At 39.7% G+C, this 17,056-nt stretch overlaps 1 protein-coding gene across 7 annotated transcripts in view; it reads right to left on the bottom strand.

The window, feature by feature from the left end:
• LOC124111119 (hippocampus abundant transcript 1 protein-like) overlaps nucleotides 1-17,056 on the bottom strand; it is a 58,142-nt gene that overhangs the window by 16,793 nt on the left and 24,293 nt on the right. For 4 of the 7 annotated variants that reach the window (XM_048399574.1, XM_046470720.2, XM_048399576.1 and 1 more), the window contains 8 exons: nucleotides 12,022-12,117; nucleotides 10,570-10,632; nucleotides 8,614-8,741; nucleotides 7,507-7,621; nucleotides 6,241-6,459; nucleotides 4,047-4,160; nucleotides 3,432-3,503; nucleotides 2,908-3,020 (listed from right to left, as the gene is read on the bottom strand). In XM_048399574.1, coding sequence (XP_048255531.1) covers nucleotides 2,908-3,020; nucleotides 3,432-3,503; nucleotides 4,047-4,160; nucleotides 6,241-6,459; nucleotides 7,507-7,621; nucleotides 8,614-8,741; nucleotides 10,570-10,632; nucleotides 12,022-12,117 — 920 coding nt within the window. Of the gene's footprint in view, nucleotides 1-2,907; nucleotides 3,021-3,431; nucleotides 3,504-4,046; nucleotides 4,161-6,240; nucleotides 6,460-7,506; nucleotides 7,622-8,613; nucleotides 8,742-10,569; nucleotides 10,633-12,021; nucleotides 12,118-15,900; nucleotides 16,084-16,257; nucleotides 16,350-17,056 lie in introns of those variants that run through there. The other 3 variants (XM_046470721.2, XM_048399575.1, XM_046470722.2) reach the window with 2 other exon arrangements.

Here is a 17,056-nt window from a genome sequence, read left to right as displayed (position 1 = left end):
GCTGGATATGTTGGAACAGCGCTAAGCTGATCGTGCGCCGATTGCGTAATAGAAGTGCTTTGGTTGTAGTCAAGTGCTGCGCTCGGCGCAGATAAATCAGACACAAAGCTCAAAAGTATTGACTGGATCAAGGCTTGTGTCTAATCTACCCCCATCATAGCATCTCGATACGCTGGTGCTGTCGCCGACGTCACAGATTATCATACATGTATCTGGAAGTGTCCGGCGGCTGAAAAAATAGGAGCAGTTACGATACTCACAAAATCCTCCGGTATTGTTGATTTCGGTGGATGGTGTACTTCTGCAATCACAGTCGTCATAATACCTGCCGATAATAACGGTTGGGTGGTAATGACAGAACCATATGTCATTCGCTATTCTGCGATAGTGACATTCCTCTCGTCTCACGACGGAATAACTGCAAAATATGATTGTGAGTAATCTGCTTTTATATAGTAAACTCGTTGGATTAGAGATTTACATAAAAATTACATTTTGAATTTTGGCGAGCACATCTACGTGCATGCCTTTGACCGTGGATAAAGAGCTTTGGGCGATTATTCCACGACAATATGTACACCGAGCAAACATAATTATGTTACGCAATTAAACCATTGAAGAAATGGTACTGGAAGAATGCCGTAGAATTGAACAGTAATCTATCGGCAAAAATACGAATTGCAAGGGTATACAATATTTTTATATACGCAATTCAATGTAAACCAAGGCTATTTACATTTAGAGATTGGAGAGCACATCCGCGCGCAAACCAACCAATCGTGGATGATAATCTTGTAAGGTTTTTTCCACGACAATTAGTAAAATGCTCAAAGGTATGTTACGCAATGAAACCCTTGTTGATGAGATAATACTGGAAGAGTGCCGAAGAATTTGAACACTAATCTATCGGCAAATTTATGAGTTGCAAGGATATACAATATTTTTGTATGCGCAACCCAATGTAAACCAAGGGTATTTATATTTTCATTTAGGGTTTGGAGAGCACATCTGCGCGCAAACCAAACAACGTGGATGATAATCTTTGTAAGATTTTTCCCACGACAATTAATACCACGCTCAATCATAAGTTACACAATTACATATATATATGTATATTCAATGTCTGTACATATAGAGTAGGGAAAGGGCCACCTAAGTTGGATAACTTTTGCCCAATCCCGTTGACCATATATGTCAATAAAATATGTTTAAATTAAACACAATTACGCCATTGTTGATGAGGCGGTACTGGAAGAATGCCATAGAATTGAACAATAATCTATCGGCAAAAACTACGAGTTGCAAGAGTATACAATAGTTCATATACGCAACTCAATGTAAAACCAAAAATACCAACAAAAAACTATTTAATCGCATAAACATAGGTACACAATAAAAGAATTGTTGATGAAGCGGGACTGGAAGAAAGCCGTAGATTTGATATTAATCTATCGGCAACCATATTTTTAACGAGTTGAAAAAGTATACAATAATTTTAGTATACGCAACTCACTGTTACGCCAAAGCTAGTAATATTTAAGAACATAAGAATATGTTATACATACGTAGCTGAGAATTGTAAACAATATGACTACCTTGGCAGGCAAACGATTGTAACACAATTCAAAATGGCGGCGAACAACAATATTTTGGCGGGAAAAAAGACAAGCGTCTTTTCACGCCTAATTAATTCATATAAAACTACACAACATGGTGAAAGTAATATGAAAAGAATACATCACCCATCGCAGATCAATTTTTAAGATTGTAGACAAACTGAAGGTCTAAAATTAATCCAAAAGGAGAGCTCCGCTTGGACACGTCCTAGCTGTGCTGCGACAAGCAGTGATGTGAAGATGACCTTAGGTGTCATCAAGGTCACAGGACAGCGACGGAAGGCCACTGATTGGGACTTGAGAACAACAACTTTATTTCTTCACCCAGGACCTTCGCAGCGCTGTCCTTCTAGTTGTCGTAAGTAAGCAGTGAATGCATTAAGGAGTAATGCAGGATAAGTAAAAAATATTTCGTTTTGAATGAAAATCGTCCGGATATCTGAAGTCCATATAAGCGGGGCATGACTGTACACTAGATAATACAATACCATTTTATCTGGCTCTAAACAATGTTTTAATAAAATAATATGTAACATAAATCGTAGTTCAAAATTATATGTGGCACATTCATTGTTGTCATGGATGAACATGTTGAAAGTAAGTAAGACGAGTTCTATGGATGAACAACTTCTTTATTACAATTGGTGCGACGTTTTGGTGTAGATCCTAACACCTTTATCAAGCAAGTGATGGATAGGGCTAAACAAAATAGTTATATATACACTTATTGACATCTAGGTTGTTACAGTGACTAGTTGATGGCCACAGAGAGGTGATTAAGCTAATTGAAGCCAGTGGGTGACTGATGAACACAGAGTATACTAGCAGAGTAAACAAGCTAACTGATGGAGATGATGGAAGCCACTGTATTAATTGGATGGACAAAGGGATTGAGCAATTAGGTGATGGTAAGCAGGCGGGATGTAATAGCCTTGGTCTCTGTTCATTGCTGGCTGGATCCTTTTGATGTGGATGGCTTCTAGGAGTTTCCTGATTTTGTAGTCTGATTGGTTGTTGGCCAGGATCTTGATGCTGTTCCACTGGATGTTGTGGTCGGGGTGGGTTTGGGTGTGGTCGGAGATGGCTGATTTTGAGTCATTTTTTTGTACTGAGGTCTTGTGTTCTTTTATTCTAATGTGTAGGGGCCTGGATGTTTCTCCTACATATGAGTCGCCACAGTCTTACTTTATCACTCCAACTTCTAAATGCCACTCAAAGAAGTTATGTTGAAAGTATAGTCTCTGTTTAAGTAGGTTATTTCAAACAATGTGTAAAGTAATGTCACACTCACCATGTTTGTGATCCGAAGCCATAACATGTTAACTGGATTACTTCAAACACTAGGCCAAATAGAATAGCCTGCTTTGGTCCCAGGTATTTCATTATTAAAGCAAGGATAAGAGTCTGAAAGGAAAATAATCACAATAAAAATCATTTTGATAAACAGCATACACTTGAAATCGAATTTAAACAGTTATAGTAAACACCCAATCTTTGCTACTCGTTTTATTGTTCGGCACAACGAAGCTTTATCATCCTGGCAGTGTCTTTATGGTCTAACCAAGCTCTCTACTTGTCTCAAATTATGGACAAATTAATATATCTTTGATGGTTCCTGAAATGTCGCTGGCTTCACTGCACAATTGAAAAAACTAGAAATACTGTCTTTCAGTAAAAAAAATCAAAGTATCACTTTGTCAATTGCATTAGAAATTCCAACATCAGAAAAATCTGCTCATTCAATAATATATACAGCTATACATGAACCTGTAGGCTACCAGGTGTGGCTGACAACTCCACCTGTCTCCCACTCACCTGTGCAAGAACAGACAACACGCCCACTACAGCTATAAACGAGGCAGTTTCCTCCACAGAAAAGCCCATTATCTGGAAAACAATCATTGTAATGCTGTTCAATCTTAAAGTTTTGTTTATTAAAATAACGTTGTATTTATAGCTTTTGTTGTTTGTTGTTGAACCATCTACAATATTTTAGTTACATAAAGTTGGTCTGTAAATAATCGAGACCAGACAATGACAAATTGACTTTTGTGCAACTATTGCAATGAGGGACTGACATGGTGTGCAACTATTGCAATGAGGGACTGACATGGTGTGCAACTACTACAATGACAAATTGACCTATTGTGCAACTATTGCAATGACAAATTGACCTATTGTGCAACTATTGCAATGAGGGACTGACATGGTGTGCAACTTTTGCAATGAGGGACTGACATGGTGTGCAACTATTGCAATGAGGGACTGACAGGGTGTGCAACTACTACAATGAAAAATTGACCTATTGTGCAACTATTGCAATGAGGGACTGACATGGTGTGCAACTATTGCAATGAGGGACTGACATGGTGTGCAACTACTACAATGACAAATTGACCTATTGTGCAACTATTGCAACGAGGGACTTACATTCCTAAGATAAACAAAGAAGCATGAGTACTCTCCAGCCTCTGGGAGGTAGGACAAGAAGACGGTCACACACAGCAGCATGATCAGGTTGTCCTGTCCGACTTTGCGTAGAGACTGAAACAAACAAGACAATGGTAGTCTTGACACTGAAGCCATACAAAAGATTGATACGAGTCATTCAATGTATTCAAAATGACTACAATGACTTTGTGGCTGAATATTTCCACAAAATGAAACACCAATGTACCCCCTTTACAGTAAGATGCATGAAAACAGCACACTTGTCAAGCTGAGGAAACATTTTCATCATCAAAGGTAATCAATATTAGCCCAAGTAAAACATATTTAGTGGATTTGAATCAATTATAAATACAGTGGCTTGCAACCCCTTACATACAATCAGAAAGAAGTATGTAACATTTAACAGTTGATGTTCATAGCATACAAGTATCAACCTGTCAATACAATAATCAAATCATGGCACCAGGTATCACAATGCTCTGAAAATCTGATGTATTGTTACACCCAAGGATCCCGAAATCGGTCTGTGCGCCGGATTTATCCAATTGAGACTGCAAAATGTCTGAGTTGAAAATAGTGCAAACCGGAAATTCTAAAATTCGGTCAACATCAATCACCATAGGCACACTGACCTACATCCTGATAGGTTGAAATAGAATATATTTGATCTGTGTATCTATCGAGTGTTGTACGCTATAAAGCACCTCGTAGATCTATCCCTGGCTTCAGTGAATTCAGGTGAACGAACAGTAAAAATATGAAATTTGATATAATTCGCTAGACATGATGATTTACCTTTTAACTTGTATTTCCTGTTCTCCAAGGCATTGTTTTATATGCAGAGATTAAGATTACTGTGTGTATTTTCTCGTAAACTAACCCAGAAATAGCAATCTACCGGTCAAAAAGTACCCAATGATACAACTTCAAAGAATTTTAATGCAATGGTCGGAACAAACTGTATCTCAAATTATTATTTTATCAGGAATAATATATTCCAAAATCATGTTATTTTAGTTGCTGCTTGCTGCTTTTTAAAATATTTTCAGATCCCTGGTTACACCCCTAGCAACAACAAGCACCAATGACATCCCTACAGCATAAAGGACCACAGTCCCAGTCCACAGTCCACAACCAACACAATGACATCCCTACAGCATAAAGGACCACAGTCCTAGACCACAGTCCACATCTAACACAATGACATCCCTACAGCATAAAGGACCACAGTCCCAGTCCACAGTCAACAAACAACACAATGACATCCCTACAGCATAAAGGACCACAGTCCACAACCAACACAATGACATCCCTACAGCATAAAGGACCACAGTCCCAGTCCACAGTCCACAACCAACACAATGACATCCCTACAGCATAAAGGACCACAGTCCCAGTCCACAGTCCACATCTAACACAATGACATCCCTACAGCATAAAGGACCACAGTCCCAGTCCACAGTCCACATCTAACACAATGACATCCCTACAGCATTAAGGACCACAGTCCCATGCCACAGTCCACATCTAACACAATGACATCCCTACAGCATAAATGACCACAGTCCCATGCCACAGTCCACATCTAACACAATGACATCCCTACAGCATTAAGGACAACAGTCCCAGTCCACAGTCCACATCTAACACAATGACATCCCTACAGCATAAAGGACCACAGTTCCAGCCCACAGTCCACAACCAACACAATGACATCCCTACAGCATAAAGGACCACAGTCCCAGCCCACAGTCCACAACCAACACAATGACATCCCTACAGCATAAAGGACCACAGTCCCAGTCCACAGTCAACAAACAACACAATGACATCCCTACAGCATAAAGGACCACAGTTCGAGTCCACAGTCAACAAACAACACAATGACATCCCTACAGCATAAAGGACCACAGTCCACAACCAACACAATGACATCCCTACAGCATAAAGGACCACAGTCCCAGTCCACAGTCCACAACCAATACAATGACATCCCTACAGCATTAAGGACCACAGTCCCAGTCCACAGTCAACAAACAACACAATGACATCCCTACAGCATAAAGGACAACAGTCCCAGTCCACAGTCCACATCCAACACAATGACATCCCTACAGCATAAAGGACTACAGTCCCAGTCCACAGTCCACATCCAACACAATGACATCCCTACCCCGAATGGGTCTGCCTTATCCCAGGAAATCTGTGACCCCCAGCTGGCTGGACGGAGCTTCTCCGGCAGCGACTCTGGCACAGCCACCATGATGAACAGCACGTCTAACAGTGCCACAGCGGAGGCTATCCAGATGACCAGCGAATCACTGTACATGCTGCCTAGGTAGGCGCCGATAGCAGGGCTCGTCACCAAGCTGGCAGCAAATGTTGCCGATACCTTCACGGAAATGGAAATACATTGTTTATTATGTTTCCTGACCCACTCTGCAAGCATATTCCTTTCTTATTGTTTCAGGTGTATACAGTTTGTTGGCAAATACAATGTTCAGTGTTAAACTCTCAAAAACAAATTTGAAAACAAGGCTCGAACTTCTTTATTATATCAATGTGCTTTTTAAATGCCAAAGTGTTCATCCTATCTGGGAAATTTGCAAATACACTTCAAAACTAAAAATATGTCAGTAATCAGTTTACAACATGAGAAATGATAGTCACGGATTAACAACACACATGGATATTCGTCTTGAGCCACGAATGTTTATTGCATATATGTTAACATAAGGTCAAAAGATACAGATCAAATTGTCACATTAAGCTGTATGCAGTCACAGTAGTATTATCATGGCAGTTTCGATATGAATGACTCAGGACCAAACATCTGTAGGCACTAGGAGTGAGTGAGTGAGTGAGTGAGTGAGTGAGTGAGTGAGTGAGTGAGTGAGTGAGTGAAGTGAGTGAGTGAGTGAGTGAGTGAGTGAGTGAGTGAGTGAGTGAGTGAGTGAGTGAGTCCAATATTCCAGTAATATCATGGCAGGGGACACCAGAAGTGAGTTCACACATTGTGCTCAATGTGAGTGAGTGGGCTTTAGTTTATGTTGCTTTTAGCAATATTCCAGCAATATCATGGTGGGGACACCAGAAGGGAGCTTCTCATATTGAACCCAAATGGGGAATCGAACCAGGTTTTCAGCATGACAACCAAATGTGCTACCCCAACACCCCATTGTGCCCCATGTGATGACCATCTTGGCTAAACCACTTGGTAAAGCACATCCCCAGGTTTCAAGCAGATGCAGCAATGCAATCCGAGTGTGTTGACCTCCATACAGCCAGGGCACCCACTGTAACCACAATCCCCATGTTGTAGGGCTTACACTACCAACATAGGATACTGTGGACTTCAAGCCTGTTAATGGCCCTGGAAAGATACAGCAAGAAACAGCAGGTGCTTGTTTTAAGGTGGGGTTTGACAGAAGGCACTCACCAAGCCATAGGCTGCACTCCTCTCCTCCTCCGAGGTGACATCAGCCACATAGGCAAATACCACGCTGAATGTCACTGCAAACACGCCAGATATAGATATCATGGCAAAATACCACCTGAAACACACAAGACATGCAGTGAATACCGCGGTAATGTGAAGGTATCATGTCAACAAGGTGGTACATACGTACTGACAACGGACTGATTCTCATGAGAGGTATGGGGGCACACGTCAAGTCTACAGATATATACTGACCAGGGACTGATTCTCATGAGAGGTATGGGGGCACACGTCAAGTCTACAGTGATATACTGACCAGGGACTGATTCTCATGAGAGGTATGGGGGCACACATAAAATCTACGATGATATACTGACCAGGGACTGATTCTCATGAGAGGTATGGGGACACACGTTTAGTCTACGGTGATATACTGACCAGGGACTGATTCTCATGAGAGGTATGGGGACACACGTTTAGTCTACGGTGATATACTGACCAGGGACTGATTCTCATGAGAGGTATTGGGACACACGTTTAGTCTACGGTGATATACTGACCAGGGACTGATTCTCATGAGAGGTATGGGGGCACACGTAAAGTCTACGGTGATATACTGGCCAGGGACTGATTCTCATGAGAGGTATGGGGACACACGTAAAGTCTATGGTGATATACAGACCAGGGACTGATTCTCATGAGAGGTATGGGGACACACGTAAAGTCTACAGTGATATACAGACCAGGGACTGATTCTCATGAGAGGTATGGGGACACAGGTAAAGTCTACGGTGATATACTGACCAGGGACTGATTCTCATGAGAGGTATGGGGACACAGGTAAAGTCTACGGTGATATACTGACCAGGGACTGATTCTCATGAGAGGTATGGGGACACACGTTTAGTCTACGGTGATATACTGACCAGGGACTGATTCTCATGAGAGGTATGGGGACACAGGTAAAGTCTACGGTGATATACTGACCAGGGACTGATTCTCATGAGAGGTATGGGGACACACGTTTAGTCTACGGTGATATACTGACCAGGGACTGATTCTCATGAGAGGTATGGGGGCACACAAAGTCTACAGTGATATACTGACCATGGACTGATTCTCATGAGAGGTATGGGGGCACACGTAAAGGCCACGGTGAAGACCAGGAAGGGCTTCCTGCCCCACACATCAGACAGTGCACCAATCAGGGGTGCAGCCAGGAACGACAACATCCCCTGCAACAACAACAACATGGTCATGTTAATTATAACCTAGAGGGAATCATTTCAATAAGCGATATGTCATCAGGCAAATTACTGAACTGTTTTAGTTAAATCATGACAGACATATGACTGATGGCAGTAATGATTCAGGTTTAATTACAGCTAAATGATTCAGATTCTGTCTGAAAATGATTAGTCTCTTAAGCCCAGGCAAGGAGTGACAGTGACCATTGTTTTTTTAAGCTGTAGACAGCAATATTACAGTTACATCACTATTTTCAAAAGCTGCCTGAAAAGCTCTCTGGATTATCATCAAATATTTCTGATTGGTATGAAATTGTGTCATAGTTGCCTTTTCCCTAACAGTTTCATCAAATTCGTTGTTTGTATCCAAACCACCAGCTGGTTCAGTCACATGATATTATCATTCACTTTCATATTCTGTAATGCACACTGACACTGGTGACAGCATGTGCAACAGATGACATGTCACACACAGAAACACTGAACACTCGGAGCTCATTTGTGCACGCATAATGAATGTGCATAGACATAAACTAGCAGTTCTAATCCCCAAGAGACAACAAAGATTACAGCAGAATATTCAGAGCAGAGTGTCAAGTGTGGAATGTCATTCATAGAAATATCACAAGTCTGCTTTTATTTTGAACAGATACTTAACAGAGAGTAGAACCGAGAATTAATTGGAATTATCTTGAATAATATGAACAATGTTTTTTGATGTGAAACAGTCTTGTGACATTGTGTGACATTGTGTGACATTGCACAATAGCACCAAAGCTGTTGTACATGGTAGATTCCTTCCATTTAAGATCCTTGATTGGTTGGTTTGTTGTTTAACGCCGCACTCAGCAATATTCCAGCTTTATGACGGTGGTCTGTAAATAATCGAGTTTGGACCAGACAATCCAGTGATTAATATCATGAGCATCAATCAACGCAATTGGGATTGATGACATGCATCAACCAAGTCAGGGAGCCTGACCACCCAATCCTGTTAGTCGCCTTTTACAACAAGCATAGTCACCTTTTACGGCAAGCATGGGTTACTGAAGACCTATTCTACCCCAGAACCTTTACGGGGTAGATCCTTGATTGATCATCACTTTCCTTGTACTCAGGGGTTTTATGAAAGTGTTAAAGTCTACAACCAGCATCACACCGGGATTTCCTCCCACATTAGGTTGGTGATTGGTTAATCAAAAGGTTCAAATCACCATAACCACCTATGATTAAAACAGCAGGTTTGACAGCTACATCACCTTCACAAAATCAACACAATTTACGGATAACGACTTCTTTAATTACTGTAAAGGTGACATTTCGGTATAGAACCTTTATATACCGTTTTCAAGCAGGACTGTCTAGTTGTCGTTGTCTTGCTTGACAACGGTATAAGGATCTATAACATAACATTGCCTTTACAAAAATTAAAGAAGTAGTTATCCGTAAATTATGTCTACTTTGTCATCTGTCAACTTCTAAGTAATGCCTATCAAACAATTCATACATCACCATCGAAGCTACATTCATACAATTACTTCTTTCTCAATCACTGTCGGTGGATATTTTGAAATAACGATATGTACGATTATAGGTTACAAAGTGCAGAGTGATAACCATGGTAAAGTTAACATTTGAAACCTCATGCTGTGCATTTGGTTGCAAATTCAATTTGGCGCAGTTAATTCTGCAGGTAACCAAGCTCTACATTGAAAACACAGTATGTTTATGTTCTAATTCAGCCCCCATGACCCCTACACCTCTGGTCAACCATGCAACCTGGAGTCATGCAGGTGACCCTGTGACCTAGACTGACCTTCACTCCCTGGATGAGTCCATTCATGAGGAAGGTATGGTTGGGGAACGTCTCATTCAGAACCTGGGAGAACATAAATAATTACCATAAGCAGAGGATCAGTAAAAAAGTAATGACAGGTGTACATTTACAGTAATTAACTTATTTAACAGGAGTCAAACATTATCTGACATATGTCAACATGTTCGGTCTGAAAAAAATTCCATTTTTCAGAAATAGCAAGCTTCCAGATAAGTTCCAGTAAAACCATTTTTTCATGAACACTGAGCATATATCACCAGTCTACAACAAATTCTTTAATTCTGTTTAATGTTTAAGACGAAAGAAACTATCATGTATTTCTTCATCAGGACAAATGCATCCAAAGATCTATGCTAAAGAAATATTGAACAGTCTCAGGAAGATTTCTAATAATACATTCAACCTTGGATTGATTTTAAGTTTCGAATGCTTTCATGGAAACGCACAATAAAATGTCAAGATAACCCATGTGGTTTTGAGCGAAATGTTGAGTACAGCCTGGTGAAGAAATACAATGAATTATTTTCAATGGGAACATGTACCACGCTGCACAGCTCTCAAGCTCTGTTCTCAGTCTACCTCCTGTCTCATTCATCATCTCCATTGCATCATGCTGCATTGTGATGGCTGTCAGTAGTGTACAAAACAGTAACACTTTTCTTTAATCTGTGTCATCAGGAGTGAGTGAGTATGGTTTTACGCCGCTTTTAGCAATATCACGGCGAGGGACACCAGAAATGGGCTTCACACATTGTACCCATTTTGGGAATCAAACCTGGGTCTTCGGCGTGACGAGCGAACGCTTTAACCACTACATGCACTAGGCTACCCGACCGCCCTTGTGTCATTAGGATACTGCCTAGGTAACAAGAAGATGTGAGTGTTGTCGAATAATAATGGCTAAACAAAAAAAGATAAACATCAAGGAATAAACATCTGGGAACTATCATACTGTCTGTGACTTCAGCCAATGGTCCCAAGCCCTTGTCGAGTAAATTCTGTCCGATCTGGTAAGCTTAGCTAATATTAATCCACATAACACTAAATTCTACTGACAATAATGCTACAAGCCAAGACAAGGTTAGAAAACTCAAATGTTTTTGGTTCTGACTGTATACAGTTATTGTACATCAATGTACATATTCTATTCCACTTGTTTTGTTTGTTTCTTCTTTTTTTTAACGCTGCACTTAGCAATATTCCATCTATATGACAGCGGTCTGTAAATAATCGAGCTGGGACCAGATAATCCAGTGATTGACATCATGAGCATCAATCTACGCATATGGGATAAATGACATGCATCAACCAAGTCAGCGAGCCTGACCACCTGATCCCATTAGTCGCGTCTTACGACAAGCATGGGTTACTGAAGAAGTATTCTTCCCCGGAATTTTCACATGATATTCAACTTATCATGCTTATACTCACTGTGATGATAGGACTGGTGACCAGACCCCAGGCGAAAAACTCGAGGAAAATAACAACAAGAGCATGATAGATGCTGGGTTGGCTGATCCCCGAGGTCTGAAACAAAACACGACTGTTAGTTCTGTGTGACACAACTCACCTTGGACACCAAAACAAAGACAACAAAGACAGTTTCAAATAACAATGTGACAATGATCATGATGATACAATACAGATATATATAATCATTATAATACATACAAGATATGAATCTTCAGTATACTGTACATCATATCTTTGTTTTTTTGTATGATCAAATACTTTCAAAGGATTATTTTTTTATGATATGAAAACCCAATATTTTTCCTGTTGGCTTGTGTTCAATACACTCATGGTCATATCAACTTATTTCTGCAAAGTACTTTTATTGAAATAAAATAGATTTGCATAAAACTCTTCTATTCTATGGTCAGCTGATGGCTGAACCTACCTTTCCATGTCATATCAATCTCATTAAAATCAGATCTAAGTTCTCGCTATCGCTGAACAAAGATCTGAGGACATCCCGTTACGGGTGACATCAGAACGACTTTTCTTTTTCAGAGCCTCGCCTACCAGATCATGAAAGTGACAGATGGAATGTGTTTTCTGATCATGCAACCTCGAAATATTTAACAGAAGGTATTCCGAACGACAGTTACGGGTTTTATGATTATATCCATACAATATAGGCCATCTGTAAGCCATTCCAGAATGTTCTTTTTATCAGTTTTAAAATTTTTAACTGAGAATACGTCAAAATATGTTTTGAAGCGTAGTCGCCGGTTTGAAACTAGTGTCGTTAAGCTTGATAAAGCTGCCTTATGATTGGCTAACGTCGATTTCTTGTCAGTCATTTCATTGATCGGTCAAAGTTCGCGAGAGGTCGTTCTGACGTGACCTGTAATGGGATGTCCTCAGATCTTTGTTTGGCGGTAGCAAAAACTAAGATCTGATTTTAATGAGATTGCATGTCATATATACCATATGACATGACAGATTAACAATAGCAATATGAAAGAATCATGTCATCCAAAAACTTTTTTTTAGTAGTACATATGATTAAAATGAACTGCTGCTTGACTGAAAGTGTCACTAGAGTAGTGATCTGTATTCTACAAGTATGCGTATGTCATTTCAACATGTTCAAAGACTTAGTTTTATCATAGCATGCCGAGGGGAAACTAAAGATGTGTTCACTCAAAGGTCCCATGACAAAATATACAGGGAACTATATCATGTATATAGGCCAAGTTATATAGTTGTATGCAATGATATATAACTTTAACACCCACAACATGCATAAACAACCAACATAACTAAAAACAAACAGAAACATACACACATTCACCACATTCTTTGTCACATTTTACATTTTTTATACGCAGTGTTCAAAATTCAGGGTTCTCGAGATTTGAATCCAGTGCCCACATGAATCTTTAACTTTTGAGAAAATGAGTAAGAATGATTTTAGGCCGCTTTTAGCAATATTCCAGCAATATCACAACGTGGGTACACAAGAACTGGACTTCAGACACTGAAATTGTACCCAATGGGGGAATTGAACCCAGGTCTGCAGGGTTAGGAGCAGACACTTTAACCACAAGGCTATCCGCCCCACTTTAAGTGGTAACAATAAGGTCACTGTGTTTTTTCTGGGGACAAATGGCAATAGGCCATTTTCATGATCTTATCACTTTTTAACAGGACATTCTTCCATATCATTACTGAATTTGAAAAGTATCCTCAGGACATTCTGGATGAAAATCAGTCAGTGTCCTAGAAAATGAGCTGATCTAAAACCCTGAAAAGGATTCCTTGACTTTCATTCATAATGCTGAACACTGATAGGGAAATACAAATGTTCATGTGACAGGTTGTATGAACAGAGAGTGTACTGAATCAAGGGTTAGTCTTGTTCACAACAATACAGAGCATAACCATGATAACAATTGTGATGCTGCATATTGTGAACACTAGTTTTCACAACCATTTAAAGTGCATTAGTCAAACAAATTCTGAATTAACTGAAACTATTCAACATAACTCTCTAAATCTGAAATCAACTCCAAGAACCAAATCCGGCCTGCAAACTGATTCGGTAAGGTCTTCTGTGTTTGTTTGTTTGTTTCATTCTTCATTCACTATTTCAATGATTTAAGCTCTTCATTCTCATTTAATTTCTACCCTTGTATTCGAATATGGTAGCTACAAACTGTCAGGAACAGTTTACATAACATTCATTCATTCATTTAGTCTATGGTGTTAAGGATTCATCTGTGGCTTACTGTTGGTTCAATCTCAAATATGCTGATTTCACCAGGCTGACAAGTCGGTAAGCATGGTAGATAATCACCCCATAACAAATTCTTTTTTGTATTACTGATGAAATTGTGGTTTGTCAATTTTTGGTTTGCATCATGGGCCACAAATAGACAAAGGGTTGTTGTTTGCACTAGACCACGCAGGGCCACACTGTTTTAATTTTTGTTCCAAGGATTTATTCCAACTTTTTCACACAAGGTCAGTCGAAACAAAAATAAACAGCTATGTCAATTATTTATTTATATTAAAGTCACTCTGACGTGGAGTTAAAACTGTCGCTGGCTTCCTGAATCACTGATTATTAGCAACGGAGACATGGAATTTATATATAACAGCTTTTATTGTATAAGAGGATCTATATTACCATGATTACTAGCTGGAGACATAATAAAGATAATGATTTTTATGTTTAATTATTTTCTTGGACCAGCTGCTTTTCAGTTGGCGCAGCAGGGCCATGAAACGAAAAATAATACAAATTTATGGCCTAGAGGTTAAAACAAAAAAATTCATAGCAAAGTAAAAAATACAAGATACTGATTATGTATCCAATCCATCTCTAATATGAAGCTGATCTGGAGCTCAGCGTAATGTCTTTTTAATGAAATGGATGGGCCAGTAAATTTAACTAAATTGTCTGCATTTCTTGAGTTTAAGTTCAGTCTCTTCTTGTGTATAGCATGCATATTTCTTAATATGGCTGATTATTTTACTCATACACACTGACAAGCTAAATACAAGAAGATATCTACAAGCTACATTACCATAAAAGCCATCAGCACTACAACAACCTCTGACTTCTGACAGTCTCTACACCTAATACATTACAGCAATCCACTACTACAAACTCCTTACAGTGATTTCATCAAGCTTTAGTCACACCATACTCCAATACATTCAAATATCAATCCATCAGAATGTTCCACAAGCAGGGATAGACACAGCCACTAGTCCAGAGAGACCAGATGTTTTCTCCCAAAATGTAGTTATTTTATATAACTAGTCTGAAATGAGCTGCTGCCAAGTTGGGTTTGATCAATTGTGTCCACCCCTGCAACACTTTCAGTTAAACACTGTGAGTGAGTTAGCTTGGTTTAACGCCGCTTTTAACAGTATTCCAGTTATATCGCGGCATGTCAGCTTAATGTGGGAGGAAAGCCTGAGGAGATGCAGGTCTCAGACGTTTACCACTTCGGTGAAACTCACGAGCACGGATGTTTCTGACAAACCTAGAAACATGATTGGGGCGAACCGGGATTCAAACCCACAGTCATAGGTTTCTGGTGTGCCCAAGGGACACAACTCTGCACTGCGAACTGCGGGCCCTCAGACGACTGGGCCACCTGTGCCCCCTTGAATTATACAGTAAAGACAACTTTTTTATTCTCTCATGATGCAACCTTTCAACATAAATCCTTATACCGTCATCAATCAAGAGTATAAGGACAACGGTATAATGATCAATACCGAAACGTTAATCATAATAGAAAAACAAAGTTGTCATCCATAAAATATCTTATCCTTACTGTGACTTACCAACTTTGAAAAATGCCAATCAAACATTTCACTGTTAATTAAAGCCTCTTCCCCTCAAAAGTCAAAATCGTTCCAAGATGTCACAAGGAAAGGTACAAGAACCAATGTAAAAAGCAGTCCTGAAACCATCCAACATGACCCAGATGACAGCTTGGAGGACTACAGCATGGAGGAAGCAATGCTATTTCTATTGAGCATCCTGCAAGGCTACAAAGGCAATAATTGGATGATGGGTTAGTATAACATGTTGGGATGCATAACGGTGTTACTGTAATGCAATCAAGCAGGATTAGGCGTGCTCGCGAACTGTCTGTACGTGAGACTCTTTAAAGGTTAGTTAAAAGGTCAAGGATGTACCGTCATGAGGTGTTTCCAGAACATTTTTCTGTTACAACGCATCTGCAGATTTTATCAAAGCCCATCTATGTCATGCTCTTCAGGCAAATAAGCTGAAAAATAATACAAAACAAAAATAACTGAAAGCAACCAACTGCTGCTAAAGCACCACCACCACCATGATCTTAATTACGGTCTGATCAATGAACACTGATGAAGGGTTATAGCTATGTCATGGTCAGTTTGCCCCGAACATAATGGGATGAATTCAAGTGATTTTCAGATGAGTGTGTGAATGTCTACTGCCTAAGTCAAAATTATTGTCATATAATCTGTAAATAATTCAGTCTTCACAAGACAAACCGATGATGGACAGCATGAGCAACAATCTGTGATGTCGGGTCAAAATGGATCACAATCAGCCAGATCAAACACAGTAACCTCCCAATCCATGTTGTTCTCTAACATGTATAGGGTGCTTGAGACCCAATCTGACCCAATGTTTGATATTATCTGCTCCCAACATGCCCAAGACACTGCCCAGTGTCATACAATAAACACCATCATGATCATTTCATGCAATGTCTTGGGGTGTGATGATTGAGTCACAGTTTTCTAATTATATTCTTGAATGTAGATTAAACTCACAGGGCAACAGAAAAACTCATGGTTGCAGGGTTTCAGGTCCAAAGTTCTGCTATCCAAAATGTCCTGAAGGTTTTTCAAATAGAAGAATGTCATATCAAAAGTTGATAAATCATGAAAATGTCATATTGACATTTGTCTTTCACAAATTCATCAAGGAACATGCCTGTTGCTG

The sequence above is a fragment of the Haliotis rufescens genome, unplaced genomic scaffold (assembly GCF_023055435.1).
Source record: "Haliotis rufescens isolate VD_foot unplaced genomic scaffold, xgHalRufe1.0.p SCAF_2, whole genome shotgun sequence".
Taxonomy (NCBI): Eukaryota; Metazoa; Mollusca; class Gastropoda; order Lepetellida; family Haliotidae; genus Haliotis; species Haliotis rufescens.
Note: the sequence above shows the minus strand (reverse complement) of the source record. Positions and strands in the feature narration are given on the sequence as shown.